Source organism: Vidua chalybeata, chromosome 10 (genome assembly GCF_026979565.1).
Source record: "Vidua chalybeata isolate OUT-0048 chromosome 10, bVidCha1 merged haplotype, whole genome shotgun sequence".
Classification (NCBI taxonomy): domain Eukaryota; kingdom Metazoa; phylum Chordata; class Aves; order Passeriformes; family Viduidae; genus Vidua; species Vidua chalybeata.
The window spans coordinates 15,141,758-15,165,818 of NC_071539.1; the positions used below are offsets into that span (position 1 = coordinate 15,141,758).

The window sequence follows — 24,061 nt, forward strand, 5'->3', positions numbered from 1 at the left end:
CAGATCTAGAATTCCAAATTTTCACAAAAGGGAATAAGGTGTATCTAACTACAAGATCCTCTCTTTCCTGCCACTTTCTCCATGTAATTGTACTTGGCCTTATCTGGATCAGAAAGTGAGTATCAATAAAGTGACACTGAGCATGGCTCAACAGCAAGGGCAGACAAACTGTATTTAGTACACTTTACTAACTCTTTCTTTTATTTTGAACAGCCGCCATCAATTTATTACTATAACCAAGTGTTGATCTAGTACAATTTCCTCCTTCATTTCCATTCAGTATTTTAATGAGACATATGTTTCTTCCTTGTTTGAAATTTGGATGCCCATTTGATCTTTTATTCTTATAAACCCGCTTCTCAAGTAAATTAAAATATTCTCAGGTAAATGAAAATATTTTTCCCCATGAATGTTGCTCACATCATCACTTTTTCTCAATCAATATCAAGCCAAAGACAGTTATTTTTTAGGAAGAGTGACTTTGACCTCAATCAGCATTCTGTCACTAAATGTTAACTATTTCAATTACAGGGTAGTTTTCTATCTAACTTTAAAGGCAGAAAGAACATTGAGTTGGCCAGGTTTATACAGAAGGTAGGATAATTCTAAGTTAATAACATCGTTTTCAAATACACTTTCACAATCCTCAGAGCACATATACTGAACTGTGACAGTAATGCAGTCTTCAATAGGTTTTCAGCTGCTTTTAATTACTTTTTAAAGTATTTAGAAGATGAGTTATGAAAGTTTGCAGCTGTTTTTTAAAATTAATTTTCTATATACTAAGAATTGTCTAAATTACAAATATAGTAATTTCTACAGTATATCTGACATTTTAGTAAGCATTAATCTGAATCTGGCATTAATGAAAAAAGACTGAAATCAATTCTATTATGGAATTATAAAAATTATAAAAATTCAAGATGTATTCACCCTTCTTTTAGATGTACTGGCTCGCTCACACCACTGGGCTCTTTACTCTCAGTAGAGGAAACATCATCTAGGAACTTAAGGAAAAAAACCACAGGGAATATAAATATACAATATTCAGAAACACAAAAACCCAAAAGCTATTTTGAAAATATAAATGGACAGTTTCTCCTTGAACAGAACAGTTATTTTATGCAGCAGATGAAAACATATGGCAAGGTGTTGGAACAATGTAACAAGGGATGCCCAGAGGTCACACAAGCTTTCTTTAACGAGTTCCTAAACAGCAGACCCAATAACTATCTCTTTCAAAAAATGTACACTTTACTTTTTAAACTAAATTAGCTTAGTTCACTATGTGTAACTCTTGTGTATAGTTTTGCTATGTTGTTTTCTGGTTTGGGTTTTTTTTATGCCTGAAACAGACCATAACTTTCTTTTTCTCTCTAGTAGAAAACTGAACACTAACACAACCTTTTAATAATGAAGATTAATCAGCTACACCAACAATTAAAAAAAATACAGTTGAAAGGTACCTTTTTAACAGATTCAGTAAATTTTTCTTCTTGAAATGTTTTGAAAAACTCACACATAAATGTCTCCTTGAAACTTGACTGAAAGGAAAAGTATATTGACATAAATAAACTTTCATATGAACTTTCAATAAGCAGAATGTTTGAAATGAGAAAGAATTTTAACAGCCTTACAAGTTTGCTTTTGGTCAAACTTCCCCAGCTCCCCAGAGTCTGGATGGCTTTTGATATAAGAGTTAATGTTCTAGAAGTCTGTGCATCCTAAAACAAGGAAACAAAATTCAGAAGTCATACATTTTCAGAGTTCCGGGTAGAACTGATTAAAAAATTAAAATGTCAAGAAAGAGTATTATATTACACAATGCAGTAAATCTGGTACATCTTCATTCCTTTTCTTTGCCCCAAAAGAAAAAAAAAAGCATATGAAATGATCTAGTTTATCAGCTACTGCATAGTGTTTAATATTTTAGTCACTATCACTAGAATTTAATATTAGTACCGGGGAAACATTTTTATCTATAAAACTTTGGAAACCCTCAAATCCTGTAATCATTACTACACATCTAACAAACCTCTGAACAATAAACATAAAGAACCACTGCAGGACAAATGGTCCAAGTCTTCATAATAAAAAGTGAAATTTAAAATTTTGTCTTTAATGCTTTTACTTGATTTGTTTGCTACCTCACCGATTGCATTTTAATGCAGAATTATAAACACAGCCTCCAAAAGTGGCCTTGCTGTTCCCTTTTAGATGTTTAATCCTCACATGTTAAAATTCTGTAATTTTTTTACTCAAAAAAATGGATCATGTCAAAACAATGAATTTGAGTAAGTATATCTTTTTCTTTTGAAGGCACAACACAACTAAGTAAATAAAATAAGGTAATAATGATAACCTCTAGAGAAGCAGATTGTTCATATGTTTTCTGTATTTAATGTGAAAAATACAGGTTTTTAAATCTTGATATTCCTGTCTTTGGAATTGTTTTGTACTGTATCTACTTGACAAACAAAACCAGAAAATTTGTGAACCCATTGTAACTAGTGGAGTCCAGGATAAATACACCAACCAATTACTGGATAATGCTACAACCTCTGCTTAAGACCCACATGGTAATACATGTCTGGATGTTTCATTTCCTTGGTGGAAAGACTCATGGCAGTTTAGGCCTATACCTTAAAGGACCCTCAGTCATGTTGCTATTTCACCCCAGAAGCACATTCCCAAATAAAGCACAGCATCTTTAATATTGAAAGCTCTTCCACATCATTTGAGAATACACCCCATAAAGACTGAAATATCTGATGCTTGAAGAATTGCAAATATCTTACTTCTTTTGGAAACTGAACCTAGAGACATTTATTCATCTTATTTCCCAGATACTGAAAGTAACTTATGCCTTCCCAAACAGATCTGACGGAATGAATAAAACAGAACAAAGCTTCACAAGACTTACTGGATGGTGAGGTCGTAAATGAAAAGTATGAGGTGAGACTACGGCTACAGCAAAGAAACGAAGAAACACAAAGCTGCTCACTGCAGAATACTGTACATGAGGGTCATCTGCAGAGAAAAACCATGAAATGTAACATGCACTGAACTTAACAGGAAATCATGAAGACAGTTAACATAAAAATCCTTAAGAAGATAACACCAGAGGAGACATTCATATTTTAAAATAGATTAGAAAAATCAATGAAGTGCATGAAATGAGAAGGGTGGTCATGGTAAGAAATGTTCTCCTTATAGTGGAGTGTTTACTGCTTATTTATCTGAAAAGAAGTTCTATTCCCATACAACTGGCTCATCAACTCCACTGGGACAAACAATGAGATGATTGCAAGCATTTACATACACAGTTGATTGGGACTGGCTGGATGCTGCACCCAGAGATAAAACACTGCAGCAGCTGCCTCTAAACTCTGGGGCTATTGCATTTATTCACCTGGAAAGCTACTCACTGATAATTCAAATACATTAATGCCGCATGACAAATACAGTCAACGCATAGGAACAAATATAATTGCAATTCTGAGTCGCATCACAAGCCCATGCTGTTATATAATTCTGATGATGTAAATGAGAATTTTCTCATTAAATATTTTGGGTATATTTACTTTTATACTGGGAAACACAGTGAGGTCACATTCTTACTCTAATGACCACTACAATCTGATCTGGTAGGTCAGCTTTTCTGAATTGACTGTCTGAACCAGAGCAATTTATGGCTCAGTTTCAGTGATAAACATGTATCAGTGAGATCTTCCGCATTATAAGGAGCATATTCTTCACCTGTAGCTTCTTACAGGACATTTCAGATTTTAACTGACTGAAGTATGAGTACTTCAGACCCACTACATTAATCTGATATTAAAAGCATTCTGAAAGAATAAAGCTATTCTAATACAGGTCATATTTACAAACCCATTAAATAATTTTTATTATCCACCCTCCTCAAAACTACCCATAACTAGTTTAGCTATAGCAGTACTAAAGCTAACTTCAGAGAACTTATGAATGTGCTGGTCATCAATAACAGAGTGACAGTTCATGTAAAGATGCAAATGCTAAATTGATTTTCAAGTTCACATCATGCTTCTTTAGAAGCAATAAACAGAACATCTCTTAAAAATTTTAAGTATCTTTCAAATAAATCACTTCCTGTCTTGCTTGTGCTTTTTTTCTATTATCTTGTACTTTTTTTGCTGACTTCTCATTTGCTGCTGTCTTGCAGTTTCTGACTTGCTATATTTTTGTATCAGAAAACAAAAAATAGCTCTTGACTGACCACAAAGTTTCACTATAACTTACAGAAAAACAAATGCCTGTCAAAGTTCAGGGCACAGCTTTGGACAAGACAAGAATTTTAACAATCCCCATAAAGTAACTGCAGAAGTTTTCAGTCTGAACACCACTTTGAGGAGTTTTTAGACAACACTTACTTGGAAATCTTTTGGCAGCCAGATGCCTCAAGGAATAAAAAACATCACACATTAGTGTAGGACAACTGATACTTGACCGCACTATTTCACGGAACACTTTGTCCACGTAATATCGGAGATTTTCCTGCAATTATGAAAAAAGGTATTTTTTCAGACCATGAACATTCATATTTCACCTTTTCTTTTCCCTGGGCACAAACATAACATTGTCTGACTATTCAAAACTGAATTCTACTACAGTGCATATTTTAAAAGCCTCATAATGTTTATATGGCATTACTACTGTTAAAAGGTAGTTTAATGGTATTTACTTAAAGTATCTAAGCACTGTCTAGCAACAGAAACTACCTATCAATTCCTGGTTTTGTCATCTGACAACAGGGAAGGAACATTTCCCATGTATATCAAGGTAACATTAACTTTATTGCAGCAACTGCTGCCTTAAACATCAGCATACTCTGATAAGAGGGAAGCAGCCAGCAAAACTTCAATGAAAAATGCTAGAGTAGTTCTAATTAGGTACATCATAATCTAGATGCTGAGGACAGGACATCAGGAATCAAAACACCAAAATAACTGATTAGAATGACTGTCATCTTTAGTTTCTCCTCTCTGTCTCATTTTCCACTGGACTTTTCCATTGCTGTCTTCATAAAGAAGAGTAAGAAAATACAGCTTTTTCTTTCTTTACTCTGAAAACAGAGTTATATTGCTACTATGAGTTACTCATTTTCCATTACGAAGAGCTGCTTTAAAAAATGCTTCTTTCAGATTTTGAGACCAGTTGGGAAACTCACCATATTAATTTCCACATTATCCCCCTCTCTTAATTTGATGGGATCTATTTCACAGGGTTTAGGAGACTCACATATCTGAAACAAACAAATAAAACTATAGGAGTTCAATTTTTTAGACAAAGTATGGAAATGCACTCATTAAAAACCAGATTCTTATATTTAGGAATAATGTTCTAAATAGGTCCTAACCATCTTTAACAACATGCAATGATCATCCTCACTTTTGTTTGTGCATTTTCAAATGATTGATTACATGAAGCATCACATGGGCACATTCTGCTATGTGTTAGAGGCCGCAATGACTTTCACTGACTCTTTCTTTTGAAGCATCTGGAACATAAATAACAAAACACAGCTCCTCCCACTAAACTTAAGCAATTATTGCTCAATTAATTTTTCCTCTAGGATTCCCCTACATGAGTAATTCCTACCACAGAGCTGAAACAAGAATGTCTATCCAACAGAGATGGATACTTCAAGAGGGCTGAGCTTCCCCAAAGAAGTTGCAGTAGGATAACATACCTCATCAATAACAGGTTTCAAAGTAACCTTTAGGTAGTGCTTCCCCACTATTTTCATCATTTCATCTACACACCGAGTTGCTAATGAGTTGCCTCTGAAGATTGTGTTTGCTTCTCTGTAAAAAATAAATTATTTTCTTTGAACAGGGAAACAAAAAGTTCAGTTACAAAATTTTATTTATACTCTATCTTGCTATTAAATAATTATTTTAAAAAATTTGCAATATATTTTAATCAGGAATTCCAGAACACATATACCAAGTTTCCAATGGCATTCAGTAACAAAAAGAGTATGAACAAGAATATTATTACAGCAATTACCAAACCCAGGAACATAAATAAAGCCATAAGAAAAAGCCTAAGAAATTTCATACAATTAAAATTATAGTGCAGTGTGGAACATGAGAAAGAATAACTGGAGAAAATCCCAAAATAATGAAAATTGTACCTCAGCAATATACAATTTCTCCTGCAGTAGTCATGGTGAAAATATCTGGAGCTACAGCACACTGCTACACTACACCACTAAACCCAGACACTTAAACCAAAGCATAATTTAATCCAAGGTTATATTTTTATTCATTACAGCTGCTGAAGAAAACTGACAGCTAGCTGTGCAAAGTGTATCTTTCTAATCTAAGAGATTTAGTTTAAGCTGCCTTTGTTACAGTTTAATTACAATGGAATGTGTGTACTAAAATGCAGTTTAGAAAATCATTTTCTATGAGTCACCTCTTTCTACACAGTTAAGCTGTCTCACATTATTTAAATCAAGACTAAGTGCCTTGAAATTAACTGTCCTGTGGTGACAAAATCCCTCCACACCTCCACTGGACATGACCTGGCATTGCAGTGATTGCTACTCACATCTGCTTTATTTCTCTCCTAACCAGAGAGCTGCAAATTCACAGACCATATGCTGCTGCTTGGAGAAACTCCTGTGCTTGCTGCTTGCAAGACATGCAGGCCACATTCTTAATTACATGGTAACTTTGCAGAAAAAGAGCAGCCCTCATTTAAGCCACATGTTAAAGGAAACAGGATAAGATTGTCAACAATTTAAAGATGTTCCATCTGAGTTTGTAAGTTTTGATCTAATGCACAGTAGTCAAATTCTACTGTGGTGTGGTCAAATAAAGACATTTAAAATAAAAACTATACACTCTAAGAAAAACTATGTACTCTCTGTAAAAAGTTTTACCAAAATGCCCAGCACCCTTAACACTGACTCCCAGCTTCAAAGTGAGTTTAATGAATGCTTTTTAAAATGAGCATTGAAAGAGGAATACATTTAGTCAGTTTTACATGAGAGACAGAAACCAAAGGGCTTACTTATCAGTGCTGTATCATGAAGCCCTGTGAAAGTCTAAGATTAATTTTAGAAAGGATGACATCAATAAACATGAAATACATACTGGGTGTCCTTCAGATCTAGTTCTGCCACTGCTGCAACAAAGGGAACCAGCTTATGGTGGTGCAGGAAGAGCCGTACCAGAGGCAGCACAGCATCATACTTGTCTCGACACACTTCACTCAGAATGTAGGCAGCAGATGCAGAAACAGGCTGTGAGAAAGCAGAATATGAAATCTGAGTAAAGCAGTCAAATCTTCTTTGTGTATTTGAAAAACTATAGATCAAATCTAATGAGACTATAGACAGTTTGTTAACAGAAAGTGTCAATATTTGCTGTGTAACATGGCAATTAAACACTTCCATTCCAGAGTTACTTAACTGAAAATTAGTATTATCTACTCTATAAATATAATTATAGAATGGAATTCAGTAGCTACTCATCCTACTCATTCTCCCTAAAGGGTTACACTATGGCTTTGTTACAAACCCAAGTTAGAGGCAGAAAGCAATTGTTTTACTATAATGTCATGTATCTTTATATGACTGTATCTTTATAAACCTACAATCAAGGGACATTACAATTAAGTTCTCACCCTTCTGAAGTGTTTGTTGCCACTGTACAGTTGGGAATTTTAATACAAAACCTAAATTATTTCAGTAGAGAAGACCACAGCTGACTGCTGCTACCTATATACTCAGCTATTCCTGAATTCCAGCGAAGCAGTATTTGAATACGGGCCAGCAAATACTTTAGTCACATCTGCCTCCTCTATCTTTCTTCTCCTCTGTCAGTACTTCACTAACACTGAATTGATGAAAAGCTGTAAAAGACCTAAGCATATAAAGTCTGGTTACTACGATTTGATTCCTGTCCCAATGTTTTGTAAACACTCTACCACACTTTGCTCTTTGTCACCATGTCCTGGTGAGAAATCCAGTCATGCTGATTAACATCCTGGGGAAGGCAGAAGCAATTCAGAAATAGAATTTGAAATAAATTCTGAAGTAGATCCTTTTTGTTAATTATCTGCCCTTCAGTGCCAGTAATGAATCAGTGTCCCTGGAAAACCTCTAAATCCAAGAAGCCAATGGAAAAATACAATATTGAAAAGAGCAACCAATAGCAAGAAAGTATTTTATCTCCTCCAGGTACATAGCAGAGGTTATTTTTGTCTCCACTGATTCTTCTAAAATAAGAAGAAAATCCTGGTACTTTGGAGCAGAAGAGCTCTAGAAGCTGTTCATCTGGGTGTGACAGAAGTAATTACAACAAATAAACAAAACCAATTATCTAGATATGAGTAATTCATATTGTCTCACAACTGCATAATCCATTTTTAGTTTTCACTTCAATTAAATTTTCAACAAAAGTACCTGAACATCTGAAGATTTTAGCAGCAAGTTCCTTAGAGAAGTGTAGTACTCCGATGGAAGTACACAGTCTTCAGTGTAACAGATATTTAATCTAAGTGATCCCAAATCATCAGTTTTAGAAGACTTGTTTCCATTTTCTCTTGGCTGAAGTAAGTACCTGTAAGCAACAGGACAATTATAAATATTAGATACCTATTTCATTCATTTGACTAATTCCATAATAAAGCAAAGTATCACACTTAACTATTTCAGTATACATGCATTGTATCTGAAAACTGGCAAAAAACTCAGAAAAAAACCCCCCTTGAGAAAAGTAAAAACATGAGCAACATTTAATTCATCTTTAACACACAATGGAACTTATATTTTTTTTCTCACATCTTTGCAAACAGTAGAATAGGATATACTTTTGGTAGGTTAACAGGGAATAGCAGGAATAGTTTGAGATTACACTGGGCCATCTCATTTTACATCTAGGTTATATTTAGTGTGTTGGACACTGCAGGTGAAACAGCTAATGTGAAAAATTTAAATGGTCTTGGCTGAGACAGAAAAAGCACATAACATTAACAGGCTCCACTCTTGAGAAACAAGATACAGGGAAAAGGCAGATTTTTTTTTTTCTACTCTTAATAGAAAATACATTCAACAATTCATTGGCTGCAGTTTCACTGCATTCCAACAGGAGGTGCAGCTCTACAAAAATGTTAACAGCTTTTAAGTGGTGTCACAGTAGTTTTAACACACATCCCAACAAACTGAAACCCTATCTCCAAATATTCTTTTACAATCATATAGCTCTACAAGCAGGAGATGAGACCTTTTTTTCATAATCAGATGCAGTGCTGATGAAGGCATGCTAACATAAAATAAAACTGATTTACCAGGAGAACCTCTCCTTAACAGCATGACTCTTAGGCTTATTTTCCAAATATTTAGTAGTACAGATAATTTCTCTGCTGTACCTCAGCTGCATTCAAAACCATATTACATAAATTAGCAATAGTATAAAATATTTCTTATTTTTAATCACAGAATTGTTTTTGATAAGCAGATCATACTTGGATATGAGGATGTTCAATGCAAAGTGTGCCTACAAAGCATATTAGCAGACACACTCAAGAGAACTAGACATGAGTTAGAGTTCAAAAAGCTACACCAACAGCTCACTGCCAATGAGCCCATGCTGATACAATCTTTCTCTCTCCAGGTTGTTAACAGATGCCTGTTTTTATGTTAATATGGTCATACAGCTGTTGATGAGACACTGGCAGAACAAGCCCATGCAAAAAACCAGAAACTCCAGCACAAACACCTACAGGATCACATTCAAGCGCCAAGAGTCTGAATTCAACATCCAAGACACTTGGAACCTGAGGTGGGTACATGGAGCAGAGCCATAATGGTTCCTGGCCAAGACCTGTGTTACATTTAGTTCCTATTTACACATGTCCTTCCCATGTGTTTTCTGTGTGAATATGAAAGCACTTCCTCCATGCTTTTCCCTGTACTGAAAGGTTTACTAGAAGCAGAATATTTTACACACTTGGAGGCACTCAAATCCCTTGCACTCATCCTTTCCTGCTGCTAAGCATTTGGGACAGTAAAGGAGCTAGAGATGGGCTCCTGCTTCCTAAAACATCAGAAAGGAGGGTGCTGAGATGACCCATGCAGAAGTGCTTCTTTCCTGAATTCCCTTCATACTTCACCCTTCCAGTTCCTGTGCCTGCTCCCTTGATATGATATTGGGTTGCTTCTAGAAGATACTTCCAGAGTCTCCCCAAAAAAGAAAAAAAAAACCCCATACTTAATGATCAAATAAACTCTCCATCAGTCATTCTGGAAGTCTGACTTAGGAATTTAATTACAGGTGATGCAATTCTGAGAAGCTCCAGGTTTGCTGGGTAGGCTGAAGAGCACACAGAGATCACTGAAATCCAGCAACCTGACCAAGAGACAGTTACAGTCCATCTTCCCTTCACTCTCCACACTTCCCCATCAAACATGCCACTATTCTGTGATTATGTGCAGACATGGGGAAGAGCAGAGCTAAATGAGCCTGCTGACAAGGTTAATTTATTGAGCAGGGAAGCTCTAGAAACATGTTTCACCTAGATTAGAACAGGAAAACACACTTTAATGAAGAGGTAGAGTAAAACATATCCTTTGCAAAAAAAACCATGCAAGACAAGCAAATTCACTTCCGAATCACCATTTCTCACCATGCTTGAAAGGAATCATTTCTTAACACCTTCACAGGAACTTTAATTTCTCCTAGAAAGATGTCTTGTACCAGATTCCCATTATTCCATAGGTCAACCCTGAAAACAGGAACATTGCTTAATTTTCTTTTCTCCCAGAGAGAAATAATCAAGTTTACAATAACTGCCTTACAGCACCAATCCACATGCATGCAGGCAGCAAATGTTAGAAATCTCACTCCATTCTAAATAAATCAAGAAGACACAAACAAGTGGCTTATTAATCCATAAAGAACAGATAAAGAAACAAACAGTGAAAATTAAGACTTGCAGACCTTGCATCAGTAAATAAAAGTGATACTGGCACAATGTACGGGTTCTGCGCAGTCTCCACCCCCAAAACTGTGCATGTTTCTTCTCAGGTAATTCAAGTGAACTTTTTAACCAATATATTTAAATGTCTACCTAACTGCTAGAATCTGGGACACTGCAATGCCACACCAACGCATGCGCTTGTTTCTCCAAGCAGCAGCTCGTACGCTTACAACCTCAAAGGGGATCCGGCTCCAGGCATGCACCCTGGGTTTGTTCTATTACTTCTTACCTCTCTGACATTTCTGACAGACAGCAGTTGTTAAGAACAAAAAAAAAAAAAAAAAAAAAACAAAAACACAAAAACAAACAAACAAAAAAAAAACTAGATTTGTTGGGGCATGACTATTTTTTCTAAATATATTTGCATCTACAATGAAACATACAGTTCTAATTAATGAAGCTAATAGTTAAAAACACACATACCAAGTTAGTTCTATAATGGCTATTTGGATTAACTGCTAAATTTTTCTTCTGATGCCTGTTAGGAAACATATGCTGGCCTTGAAGACTTTCTGTCATTCAGCAAATTTGGTGCATGTATGTGCAGGAGCACAAGAAATAAAAGAAACTGAGTACAGGGCTCTCTGCAGTTCTAACTACATTGCATAAATACAGAAAGACCTGCTCTGAGGGTAAAGCAGCAGAAAAGGAGAACATACTTTGAGTATTTGCATTTGCAAGGAAAAGATGAAAGACAAATGTTCCTCTAAAAAGCAAAGTGAAATTGTAAGAATCTCATAAAAGAGGCTTTCTCCTCTTTTTTTTATTAAGCCAGCCAAATATATTTGAAACTACAGACTAGGATCAGGTATGCTGGTATCTTTCAGTACCAGTTCTATTACCAATATTCTGGCCAAATTAATATAATTTGATAGAAGGTACTCATAGGCACGGGAAGTAAGTTCAGGCGGCTAGATACACTCAACCATTATTTACTTCAAAAAAAACCAACTAATCTTCAGTAAGAAATAAAAGTAAAAAAAAAGATAAATTTTCTATGTCACCTTTTCTACAAGTCTGATCAGTAATTCTATGGAGCTACACTAAGATAAGACAGGTATTTATTGTCTTGATGATAAAATATTATGATTATTAATGATTCTATGTAATCACTTTCTAATCCACATAACTTACCTGACTTCTAGTTTCTCAATATCTTCTTCTTCCACCTGAAACTGGGACTTTTTGGTGTAACTGCTGGACCTGGTTACCTGCAAGTAAATTCCTCCTATTAACACATTTTTTGTATTATGGATATCAAATATCAAAGAAAACCCTCCCTGCCTCTAGCATAAGTAAATAGCTACTGTTCCTTATACAAAGGAAAAAGGTCAGTTGACCAAACAAACTGCCTTTTTCCAGAAAGCAGGAGAAAAATGGGTCAAGAAGGGTTCATAGTGAAAACTACTGAAGGCTGATAAATGAGGGAATTACAGTATAGACCTATTAGAAAGAACAACAAGAAGTATGACATGAAACTGGCAACAATTTCTTTTGCTTAAGCGTGAGACCTATGAAAGCACTGAAGTCAGTTCTGAAATGTTTAAAGAAACAACAAATCGGAAGCTCACTCTTGCCCTAGTTACAAGACATTGTAACCTTTCATCTGCACTTTCCTCATTTCTTGATGGACTGCATTCTCAATTTAACTCCAATAAATCATAAATCAAAAAGTTACTGGAGCGGTTTGGATCACATTTTTATCCTAATAGCTAACTTCCTAAGAAATCACACTCAGTATTCTTAAGCAGGTCAACTGAGACACACACATGCATTGAAACTGTGCATAGGTATGAAACTATTTCTCACTCAAGCCCCACAGCAGATTTATAAAAACACAGTAAATTATAATACATTTGAGGCACATGTAATAGTTGTACGCCTTCCAACTCTCAGTACAGCATGCTTTAAATGTGAATCTGATTTTTACTACTGACACAAATCAGATGAAAATTTAAACTCATAATTTCTTTACTGTCAGATAACTCATGTAGAATTGAAATCAACTCCTAAATAACAAGTTAATAAAGTTAAATTTTTAAAATAAAATAAACTTTTTTGGGTATAATCACTATTTTAGTTTATTAAATAAATATGTTGTTTGGGTTTTTTAGGTCAAGCTTGAAAATATTGAAATAGAAGTCCATGGGATAGGTTAAAGTTATCTCAGAATTCCAGATGGTAACAGATGATATATAAAGTGATTCAAGATAGGGAATTACCTTCATATATGTGCTTGTGAGAAAGTAATTTCTCACACAGCAATTGGAGGGGAATGCTATTGTCAGGCAGACAGAAATTTCAGTATGTCATCCACTTACATTTGAGAGGCCAGTTAAAGCTCTTCAATTTGTCTGAAGAGAGCTTTCTGCATTAGGTACTGCTATGCAGCTTGCTTAAAAGTATCTGAAGGGTTGCATAAAATAGATAAACAGGAAGAACAGCACACAGAAAGTTACCTCAAAATAAAATGTTTCATTAAACTGCGGATTGCTTGTTTTCTTCTTAACTTTGGTCTTCTTTTGGTCATTCCTGTTCCAATGTGGTAAAATTTTTACCATAGACAACTTAAACACACAATTATAAAGACATTCTATTGTCAAGAAGGACCCATGCATTTACGTTAAACATTTTTTGTTATTCTACAATTCACTTTGATCAACGAGGAAAATCTTAAAATTAGTTCATCTTCACAATACAGTTTAAAGAGCTAATATTTTAAATGCTGTATCTAGCTAACCATGCATCTATCCAACTCAAAGGTTGTATTTAATTTCACAAACAGGTAAAACTTACATATATTAAAATACATTAACAATTTCTAATTCACTTAGAATTTAAATTTCTTTACCACTGCCTGAAGGTAATGAACATACTTTTCCTTGTCTTGTCCATCTGCAGTTTCCCACCCTCTTCGGCTGGTGAAGTACCCACTACTTCTTTATAGACAGAGGCTTCTACCCAAGACACTGAAGGTTTTCTTTGAAAGCAACTGCTGCTCATGTTAGATATGAAGCAGCACAGGGTCAAACAAAACAACTGCCCCCACTTCCTTGTGGGTTGGTTTTGGTATTTTTTTTTTTAATTTTACAAGTTTGATAAAGGAATACAGTTTTATTTATTTATTTATTTAGCAAAGGGCTGTGGTAGTATAAAATGGCTTTCCAAATGCAAGAAATATATGTGAGAAAAACAGACAAGGGAGAAGAAAAATTGCCCTAAGTATCAACTACCTATTTTCAGGCACTGAACATATAAATATTCCAGTCATAGTCCTTGAGTCACGCATGCATAAGACTGGAAAATCTTAACCAGGAATTCCTGTCAGATTTGCACATATATTCCCATACTAACAGGGTAAATATTTTGTGGGACCAGCATTCTCCCACTTCCATCCATATCACAGGACTCAAACAGAAAATGTATGTCAATTTACCTTCTTTGCCATTTGGCCCCATGATTCCTAAGTATAATGGGTGAGCCTCCCTAGTCTTCTTAGGAAAAACCCAAACAAACAAAACAAAAAACCCTCCAAGCCAAACCTAAAAATATGATCATTTATTACCAAGGAGAAAAAAAAATGCTCCATGCAGAGCTTACTCAGGGACAATCCTTCCAAAGTCTTTAGGCCAAGCAAGTCTGGTACAACACATCCTGGCACTATGCTCAAAAAGGCAATTCCTCAGCACCAGAAAAAGGAAAGGGTCTGATGGGGCAAAAAAAGAAGCAACTGAATCCTATCCTCATATTGGGCAGGGACATAGTGAATGTGTGGGATGGGGGATTTTTCTTAAACGAAAAAACCCAGCAGTCACTGAGGATTACTGGTCCCAAACAAGGAGGTATTTGGACTGTGTGGACTTTGAACACAGCATCCTGAAGGTGTTCCAGAACCTCTCCTCTCTCGTCTCCTCCCAATTACTACATATTTGCTGCAAAGAAACCCACACATTAAGAAAAACAGATAAGAGAGGAAGGTGAGTGAGCAACTGACTGTATCACAACAGACAGGAATTTCACATAAATTAACAGGAAGTACAGTGCAGAAATCCAATACAAAATGTAAGAAATAACTGAGTCATGCTAGTGCAGACAATTCAGACAGACCAAACACCATCCCAGGCTTGAGCATATGCCAGGGAAGGGAGAGAACAGTATCCATGGAGATGTGATGTACACATGAGAGCACTGGAAGATTTTTCTGTATTTTAAAGATTTTGCTTAAAACCTATTACTTTCTTTTCCAATTCAACATTACACCATTTTTAGATTTATTCATTTTATATTAAAATGTTACCTGGAAGGACCCACAAGAGAGACTGTTGCATAAGGATCACAATTCTGTCCGTTTATAAGAGGTAACCCATGGCACTCCTTTATGCTATAAGGAAAAGGCAAACGATAGATCAGTGAAGCAATTATTTGGCTTTAAAAAATAAAATCCAAACAATGCTTTCTTTTTGAAAACTTTTTATATCCTGCTGTATTAGACAGAGATATTGCTATACACTGATCCAACACACTGCATGTACTTGAAGAAGATCTCTAGATGGTAACACAAAATAATACTCAAGTATACAGTCAGACTTGGCGGGCTCTCAGAGAACAAAACTCTTGAAATTGCTTTGATAAAGAAACTCCAGTATCATACATGAATGACAAAATCCTAAGTAAAATGAACTGCTATATGTTAGGAAAAATTGCAGATTTCATTAACTTGAATTTGATTTTTCAAGGCCCACAAAAAGCTATCTGGCCTCAACCAATGGCAGCAACTGTATCTGAAAGGCGTTGAAATGGATTGAAATATTTAATTTTGGACAAATTACTTTCTGAATTATGCTAAGAAATGCAAAGTCAAATCCTGAAATTATATCTAAAATTAAATATCTGAAACTAATATAGTATATAGTTCTAGCTCTGTCTTTGAAATAGTGCCTAAGGTTTATTTTCAATCCTTTTTCACAATAGTCCATGTTCAGGGTTAAATGACCATCAGGGTTAACAGGCCCTTTTCAAAATACTGTTTTCTTCCATAATTCATAGAGTAAGTGGTAAACTGATGTTTAACAGGTACACAGGCACACTGTTCACCAGTCCTGATGCAAAAGGGACAGGATGGTTGGCAACTAATGCTCATGGAGACAGAGAAACCTCTTCTGGACCTTTTGTAAAGTCTTGCAATCTTTGAATCATCACAGCAGCAACAACAGAGCTGGCTCAGCAAGTGGCCTAACCTTCAGATGCTGCCCACATATGAGCATTAACTAAAAAAAAAAACTGGAACAACAAAAGTGAAGCAGAAGAGTTTGTAGCAGAAACCAGACTTTCGAGTAAAATGATGCTCTAACCTAACCATACACACTGGAATTTAAGTCCAGAAACATTCCGCAGATTACAAAAATTTCGTAAGATCTGAATGTTGTATTCCTGTTCTCTATAAAATAATGTATTTTTCAGCTGTATTGCAGGAATTTAACTAAATTAATTCAAGAAAGTTTCAATTGTCATAATTTGCTAGTTTGAACAAAATCCAAAACCTAGGCAACTTAAGGAAAAAATAACTTCTCTAAATTCATATGAGCAATTAAGTAAATGTTCTAATATCATAATGTGGAATAATAAGTTGTGTAGATCAAGTTGAACTTATGTAGCTGCACACATTTTAAAATAAATGCTTTATGTGCTGTAGAAAAATGGTGTTAAAAGAATAACAGGAGCTGCAAATTCAAACACAAGAGTGGAACCAACAGACACAAACACTCCTGTGCTGTCTCAAAACTCCACCCTCTTTGGAGTATGCACAATTATAAACCAGATGGTATTTTCCCCCCCAAAAGTCCCTTTGTCTTAGCCAGTTCAGGGAACATTTAGTGCTGAACCACTGCACAATCATTTGTTATTTTTCTTCCAGTTATCAAGCATGTGGCCTTCAGCATTTCAATAATTTTTGAATCACAATGAACGCTACAGTGATTTCAAACCCACCATTTAAATGGGTTCTTGAAACATCCAGTTGTTTCATAAGCATTAATTGATTCCTCCTCCAACACATAAGTGGCACAGAAGAGTGGCAACAAAATTAAACTGTCTAGACTTTTCAGTCATTGGGGTATCTGATCTGAGGCAGGACTCGATTCTTTCAGACTGATGGGCATCCTGTAGCATAAAACACCCTCTGCAGCTCCTCAGGCTTTGCAGTTTCAGGTGCAAGTGCTGAGTGTACCTATAAATCAGCTGCAATTTGAACCTCATAGGAAATTCATAGCAGATGGATCAGTCAACCTTATCTGAAGAGAATTCAGCTGTTTTAACAAGAACACCACAATTTCTCTTCTTACAGTCTTTGACATGATCACCAAGCTCCTGGATTTCTCTAGCAAACAGATATGAGTCTGTGGGACTTTCAGTTACACAGCCTGTTCTGTTCTCTTGACCATAACATACACAAACTAAAGCAAGGCTTGTTTGTGGTTTCCTGCAAATTGAAAAACATTTTACTGACAACTTCACAGCCTTGCAGCAGAACTAGAATCTCTGGATTCATCACATGGATCTGTCACTTCAAGTTGATTTCATGCTCCAGCTGGCCTCCCTGTGGAGGCAGCTCTAGCACTCCATTTTCACCTCCTGCCCAAGTCTCAGATCTGCTGCCAGCAAGTACAGTCTGCCTAGTTTATTAGACAGCCTGTCCTGGTCCAACACCTCCCCTGACCATCACCACCTAATATCCCCAAATCTCTCTTCCACACCTATCAGGCACAAAAATTTCTTCCAAATTTTTTCACCTCCTCCCCTTCGATCTCTCACTCCAAGGTAGCCAGTCAGAGCCATCCCTTCAGTCTGCAGGTACTGCCTGGAGTCTGCTTTAGACACACATGTGACAGCACAGCTGAGTCAGCTGAACTGCAGCTTCTGCTTCTTCACAGGAAGCTTTTAACCTAAAAGCCAGTTGTCAGTTCGGCAAACTGAATTACCCTGCTGATGCAGGACCCCTCCCAAGCTCCAAAGGCAAGCAGCCATTAGGGATAGGAAGCCATTAAACCAACTCGGCGCTACTGAGCTAGATTGTTCCTCCCCAGGGACTGAGCACATTGCACTGAATCACTACTGATACTTTTAAGCTACTAAACAAACAGCCTCCAGCAAACATGTTTAAAAATCCTGAAGATGTTTGAAATGGCTAAACTAGAGTAGACTTAACAGAAATGGAAGATTGGAATGAAAATGAATGCAACAACAACAAAAAAAAACCTCACTCAGTTACCTAGTCAGCAAATTTCACAGGAATACTGCCTCTCCTCAAAGAATCAGGCAAAGTGCTGCAACTGCAGTCTCCTTTAAAAGGAAAACAACAACCAAGAAATCCCAGCAAAACCACCACCAACAAAATGCCAAACATTTTGACCAATCAAAAAACAAAATAACATTAAATATGTACTCCTATTCCGACAACCATAATAAATACATTTCTAACATACAGTAAAAATATTTCAGCTTTGACAAATCATTCCATCTACCTAGCTAGGCAGTTGTCATTCAAAAGGCATAAATGCATAGAGTTTCAAGAAGTAGACAGGAACTTAGAAGCCTTTTATTTTATATTTTAGACTTCTATATGCTTATGTGCCGTCTAAGCAATAGGTAACAGAACTTTGGTTATTTTCTCCAGATGCTGCCCTGTTCCAGTACAGTGTAAGATATGATTCAGTTTTCATTAATTCTCATCTCAGTAGTTTGTTGTGCAAGAGGAGTTTCATACAGGAAATGAGAGCCTTTCAGATATAACTGGCATATATTCAGCTTAGAAGATGAAAGTAAGTCCTTAAAAAGACCCAGCCCACAATAAACCCCCTCAATGACTGACTCTACCTCCATCATTCAAATCAACAGACACTCCCTAACTGCAGCCATTAATATCTGCATGTACACTCCATAAAAATTGCTGTGTTTGCTAGAACAACTTCATGCGAGCAGACAAAGTATAAACAGGACAGTAACAAACTGACAGGTCAATTCGAGAGAGCATGGTGTATAATTCATTTAGAAAGTTATGTGCAGTGAAGTCAAAATCTGGCTGTAATAAACTATTTCTGGGCTTTGAAGTATTCACACTGTAAATACACAAAACCTTCTTTCAGAGCTGAAGGGCTGTTGATCTCTGAGAAGGCAGGTGCCACCACTCAACTGTCTAATTTGCCAAGAAACTGTTCAAGCATCATCTATTTCAGCAGCAGCAAATATGCAAACAATGGCCATGCAAACTTGTTCTTAGGGACTCCCAGCAAGAGCTGCAAACATGTATTTGTGAAATGTGTTACTATACACACCACTGCGGTTTCAAAAAAAACCAACCCACGCTGTGTCAGCAGGTAATGCCTTGCACTTTTCCCCCTCCTCATTCACACATTAGAAAAGGAAACAATTAGTATCAGAGACAAAACAAAGCTTTAATTCACAGTCTGTGAGTGTATCTGCATGAAACTTAAGAGCAAATTTGCAATTAATACAAAAATTATGTGTAAAATCAGGGCTTAGCCTGCTCTACATGAGCTCTAAGACAGTCCTTCACCAAAGGAAGATTAACTGTGCTTTATGACAAAAAAAAAACCAACTGGAATTGAGTTTTAAAATCAATCCTAATCATAAAACTCATCTAGAAGATCAGCAGAAAAAGCTTCTACACCCATGTTTACAGACCCAAATCAGCACAAATCCACTGCCTAGCCAGTCATGGTTTTGGTTTAGCCACAAGGTGACAGGGGACTCCCGGTAATGCTCAGAATCACAGCCTTTTAATTACTTGCTATTGTGTGTGCACTTAACACCACATTTCATCTTGTGTAATAAAGTTGGAGCTACTATTTTTCATCTTTGTAGAATTTCTGGATTCTCAGGGAATAACACAGTGGAAATCCATTAGCAACTTAACTTACGCACAGAAGCCAGCACAAGTATCTAGAATTCTCCTATCTTAGAAAAAAATTAACTGGTGGAGGTTTAAAAGCATCTAATTTTCATTGCATTGAGACATCATTAATTTGAATATAAAGTAAAATATTGCTCCTGAAAGGCAAGTATCATAGTCTGTATGTCACAAATTATTTTCTCGGTGATTTTTTTTTTCCTTTGGCCATTATTTTCCAGTTTAGAACAGTTTATAAAGAAGAGTCAGAAACAGACACATAAATACATTTGTGCCCACTCCTTGTTTCTCTTTTAGTCTGTCATAGTTCTGCTCCTTTCTATCTTTCAGCTTTGTTAAAGGAGTTACTAATTCAATGTCTTCTCATGGCCTGGTGACTAGCAAAAAACATAGCAGGAAGTGCATCACTTACTAATTATCATGGGAAATTTACACAACAAGCAGGGTTTTAAAGAGTTTAATTTTCTCTTTAATACTCCCACATCTATTTTCTGTAAGTTCCTCACACTTTAAGGTCAAATGCATCTCAAAAATGCTCTCACATCCATTTCTTTAATACCACAGTCAGTGAGAGATTTCTTACTTTGCATACTCTCACATGTCCATGCAAAATATATTTATGTACCATGTAGTAGTAACGCAGTAAATTATCTCACAGGCAGCAGCACGTGCGGTAAAAGTCTACTAAACATTTTTAGTTTAAGGAACTCTAGTGCATTTCATAACCTCAGACAACTGCATTGATGTAACACTGCAGTGTTTAACGCACAATCCTCTCCCACAAGGCAGTGAGTGGGTGAGTGCAGCAACCAAAAGAGAAGCCTGGCTTCCTTTTGATCTATTATCTCCGTCATAAAAAGATCCTAAGAGAGGGCACAGTGAGTAAACCACTTCCTACTCAAAACTGCAATTTGCAACAGCAACTTTCTAATGCAACTTTTCTTCATCATATGAAAAATCCAGGCAAGTTTTTAAAATAAAAACTCCACAAAACTAACATAAAGTGCATAAACATATAAAAATATAAAATTTTCTGAAAATTAAGTAGAAGTTGGGAATAAAACATGAAGTTATAAAGCTCCAGCCAGCTTTTGGTGGTGAATAGTCCATGGGGAAAAAGCTGTTCTAATTCTGCTTTGTACTACAAGTGGGATACAAAAATAAGAGCAGCAGGACTCCCAATGAACCATGCTGCTACCCCATTATAAAACCAGACACATTCCAAATTATTTTTAAGTAATAAAGATACCTTGATGTCTAGCAAGTTCTATCTTACCTGAATTACGAGCCTAAGCCATTAAACCATCACCGGTTTCACTAGTTTAGTTCTCCCACAGAATAGCTTCCTCCCTCATAACAAGTTAAAGAACAGCAAACAGACCACTCTGCTGGGTCCTGCTCCAACTCAACTACCCATCTGGGTCTAGAGAGTTGACTAAGACAGGAACATCTTCTTAGCTTCATAATGAAAATTACATTAGCAAATATACAAACAATTTACTGTTTCTATGATGCTCTTTGATATGCTTTAGCATTTTTACACTTCAGAGCCAAAATTAAGTGGTAGTGAAATTTGGTAGTGCAAGCTCCTCAAGTTGTTGCTAAGAAGTTTTACTGAAATGTGGCAAACATGCTGTTCCAGAACCACAACTCCTATACTTTGTTTTTCTGTAAGAATTTCTTATCATGGTTAACTGGAAGAAAATAATTCTGAAGCAAAACTAGCAATAAACTTTACCATACCAACCCCCAAAAAATACCACCAACAGCAGTAATTCAGTCAGTAACAGCCGTACTGCAAGTTCTGGCTGTCAGGTGGACTGCACATTCCTAGCCTTCTTACCAGAACAAATTCAACTGGAATTACAAGACACTAATCCTAGTAGTCCCAATAAAAGTGAGAGCTTTGGCAGCAGAGATGAGCAGCTGTGAAAAACTAGACATATACTCATCTCCTCATAAGGCAGATTCCAAGGAAAGTCATATAAAAAGAAAAATGCTATTGGTACTAAGATGTGCAGACAGTATCAGGAAAGACAGTATCAGGAAAGACAAATCCCATAACATTCTAACAAATAACCAAATATTAAAGGATTGATGTATTTCCTTACTGTACTACTAGTTGCTGGCACACAGATCCATTGTCTGTTATCAGTTCGTTCAGTTTTAATTCAAGGTGAACTTTTCCCTGAAAAAAAAAAAACAGGAGAGAAACACAAGGAATTTTAAAAGCATTTATTTAAAAAGTAGGAATTAGAACAATAATATAGTTTACAGTTAGAAGTTATTTAAGGTAATTCCAATATTATCACTTGAAGAAAATACCTCATCTAAAGCAGATATCCTGCAAGCAGAGCATGATGGATGCACTTGAACTTTGAGACAATGCTATAGAGAAGCACTAACTCATCTGCAGACAGCACAAGAATGAGTCAAGCCTCTACAGATTTAACACACACAAGTAGTGCTTCTACCATGAGCAATTACCAAGAGCAAGAGTCTCAGCTATTTTGTCCCAAGCACAGGATGAACCCTTGTACAGACATGAATTTCTGAATACTTCAGGAGAAAGTTCTAAAATGACCTTGGACTCTGAAGGCAGGTAGGTATACCTAGAAAAGTAGAATAGCATGCAACAGCCATAACCAGCAACATTTAATAGCCACAGTGTCCATCCCACCAGAGAGAACATCATTTAGAAATGAACTGTGCATCCCAGGGCAGTTTTCAACTATCTCATGAAGACTGCTGATGTATTCAAGGAACAGTAAACACAACCAAAAGAGAGGAAAAGGTGGCAGTAATTGCTAAACCCAGCTTCCTCCTTTTCTTTTTCTGATATGGCAGGATGTATTTAAGAAAAAGGATCCATACCTTATAGCACAGCACGGATTAACTTCAGAAACCAGCAAGGGCCAACCTACTATAGCCTCTCAATAAAAGGCTCCATAACTTTAAACCATGATATGCAACATTTTGGGATGACCAAAATTTATTACTTAAATCTTGCTCCAAACAGCTACTGCCTGAACAATACCTGCTACTCCTTTCAGTGCCTGGCTGTTTGTGCTGGCTTTTACACCTAAGATAGGCACACACTGCCGGAGTCTTTCTTCTAACAATGTTGTCCTTGGTATTCTCAGACTTTGTCTATTTGGTAAATGGAATATTAGATTATGGTGGTCTGGTCACAATCAAAATTCTCACGGAAGGGTTCTGGAAGGTGATTTGGAAGAGTAGCAAAGGAAGCAAGTCATAATCTGAATTACGGCTTTGCCTTTCTGCTAAAATGGAAGTAAAACCCTTAGCTGACCTTGCATGCATTTCTACAGCAGTTATGTTTTGACATAAACTGCAATATTTTTATTGTAAATCCCCAGGGGCAAAGGCTGTGTTTCCCTCCCTGTTCGTCACATGGGAGGAGAAATGAAGCTTTTTTACAAGGCAGTTCTCAACCTAACTGCTTTGGGATGCCTGCCAGGTGTTTTGCAAACTGTTACTACAGGGACAGGAACACAGGTACATTAAGAAAGTATTTGTCAAGCAGAGAAACTCCATTACAAAAACAGATTTACAGGATAAAAACAGGATACCAAGAAACATGCCAACAGCCTTACAAGGCAAAGTTTTTGAATGACAAATGAAAAGACAAATATTATTAGTATTTATTTAAATAACTGACTTCACTTGCTTTAGAAAAAAATTGCTGTGAATGGCCTAAACATCTTCCTTTTGCTTTTAAAACCAAAACCCACAAACTGCATTTTACACCGAACAGCAGGAGTAAAACAGCACATTGCTGCTCCTGAGAAATACCTGTGGATGTAGTTTGCTCCCAGCTCAGTGCCATGATGACTACAGTAACATGGCTCTAAGAAAATATTTCCTCAACATGCATGGAAAGTTTTAGAACATTTTTGTCATTTTGTTTGTTGAGAGTAGTGTGATGGTTTCCTAAGGTTGCTTATCTGCAGATCTATATGAGAACTTCTGACAAAATATGCAACCGGGTTTTAAATGTGGCTGTACAGAAGGCTTGTACTTCAAAGTAGAGAAATCAGCCATCTTTATACAATAAATAATAAACAAACAGTGACTTTGTGT

General features: G+C 36.3%; 1 protein-coding gene across 1 annotated transcript in view; it reads right to left on the reverse strand.

Moving 5' to 3' along the window:
• The window catches only part of RASA2 (RAS p21 protein activator 2), a 45,807-nt gene that overhangs the window by 6,610 nt on the left and 15,136 nt on the right, over window positions 1–24,061 (reverse strand). Inside the window, exons 5-18 of the mRNA XM_053952009.1 lie at window positions 22,069–22,145; window positions 15,329–15,412; window positions 13,491–13,563; window positions 12,166–12,242; window positions 10,678–10,776; window positions 8,456–8,612; window positions 7,143–7,291; window positions 5,729–5,843; window positions 5,207–5,281; window positions 4,410–4,533; window positions 2,924–3,030; window positions 1,638–1,724; window positions 1,467–1,544; window positions 934–1,007 (exon numbers count right to left, since the gene is read on the reverse strand). Coding sequence (XP_053807984.1) covers window positions 934–1,007; window positions 1,467–1,544; window positions 1,638–1,724; window positions 2,924–3,030; window positions 4,410–4,533; window positions 5,207–5,281; window positions 5,729–5,843; window positions 7,143–7,291; window positions 8,456–8,612; window positions 10,678–10,776; window positions 12,166–12,242; window positions 13,491–13,563; window positions 15,329–15,412; window positions 22,069–22,145 — 1,376 coding nt within the window. The remainder of the gene's footprint in view (window positions 1–933; window positions 1,008–1,466; window positions 1,545–1,637; window positions 1,725–2,923; window positions 3,031–4,409; window positions 4,534–5,206; window positions 5,282–5,728; window positions 5,844–7,142; window positions 7,292–8,455; window positions 8,613–10,677; window positions 10,777–12,165; window positions 12,243–13,490; window positions 13,564–15,328; window positions 15,413–22,068; window positions 22,146–24,061) is intronic.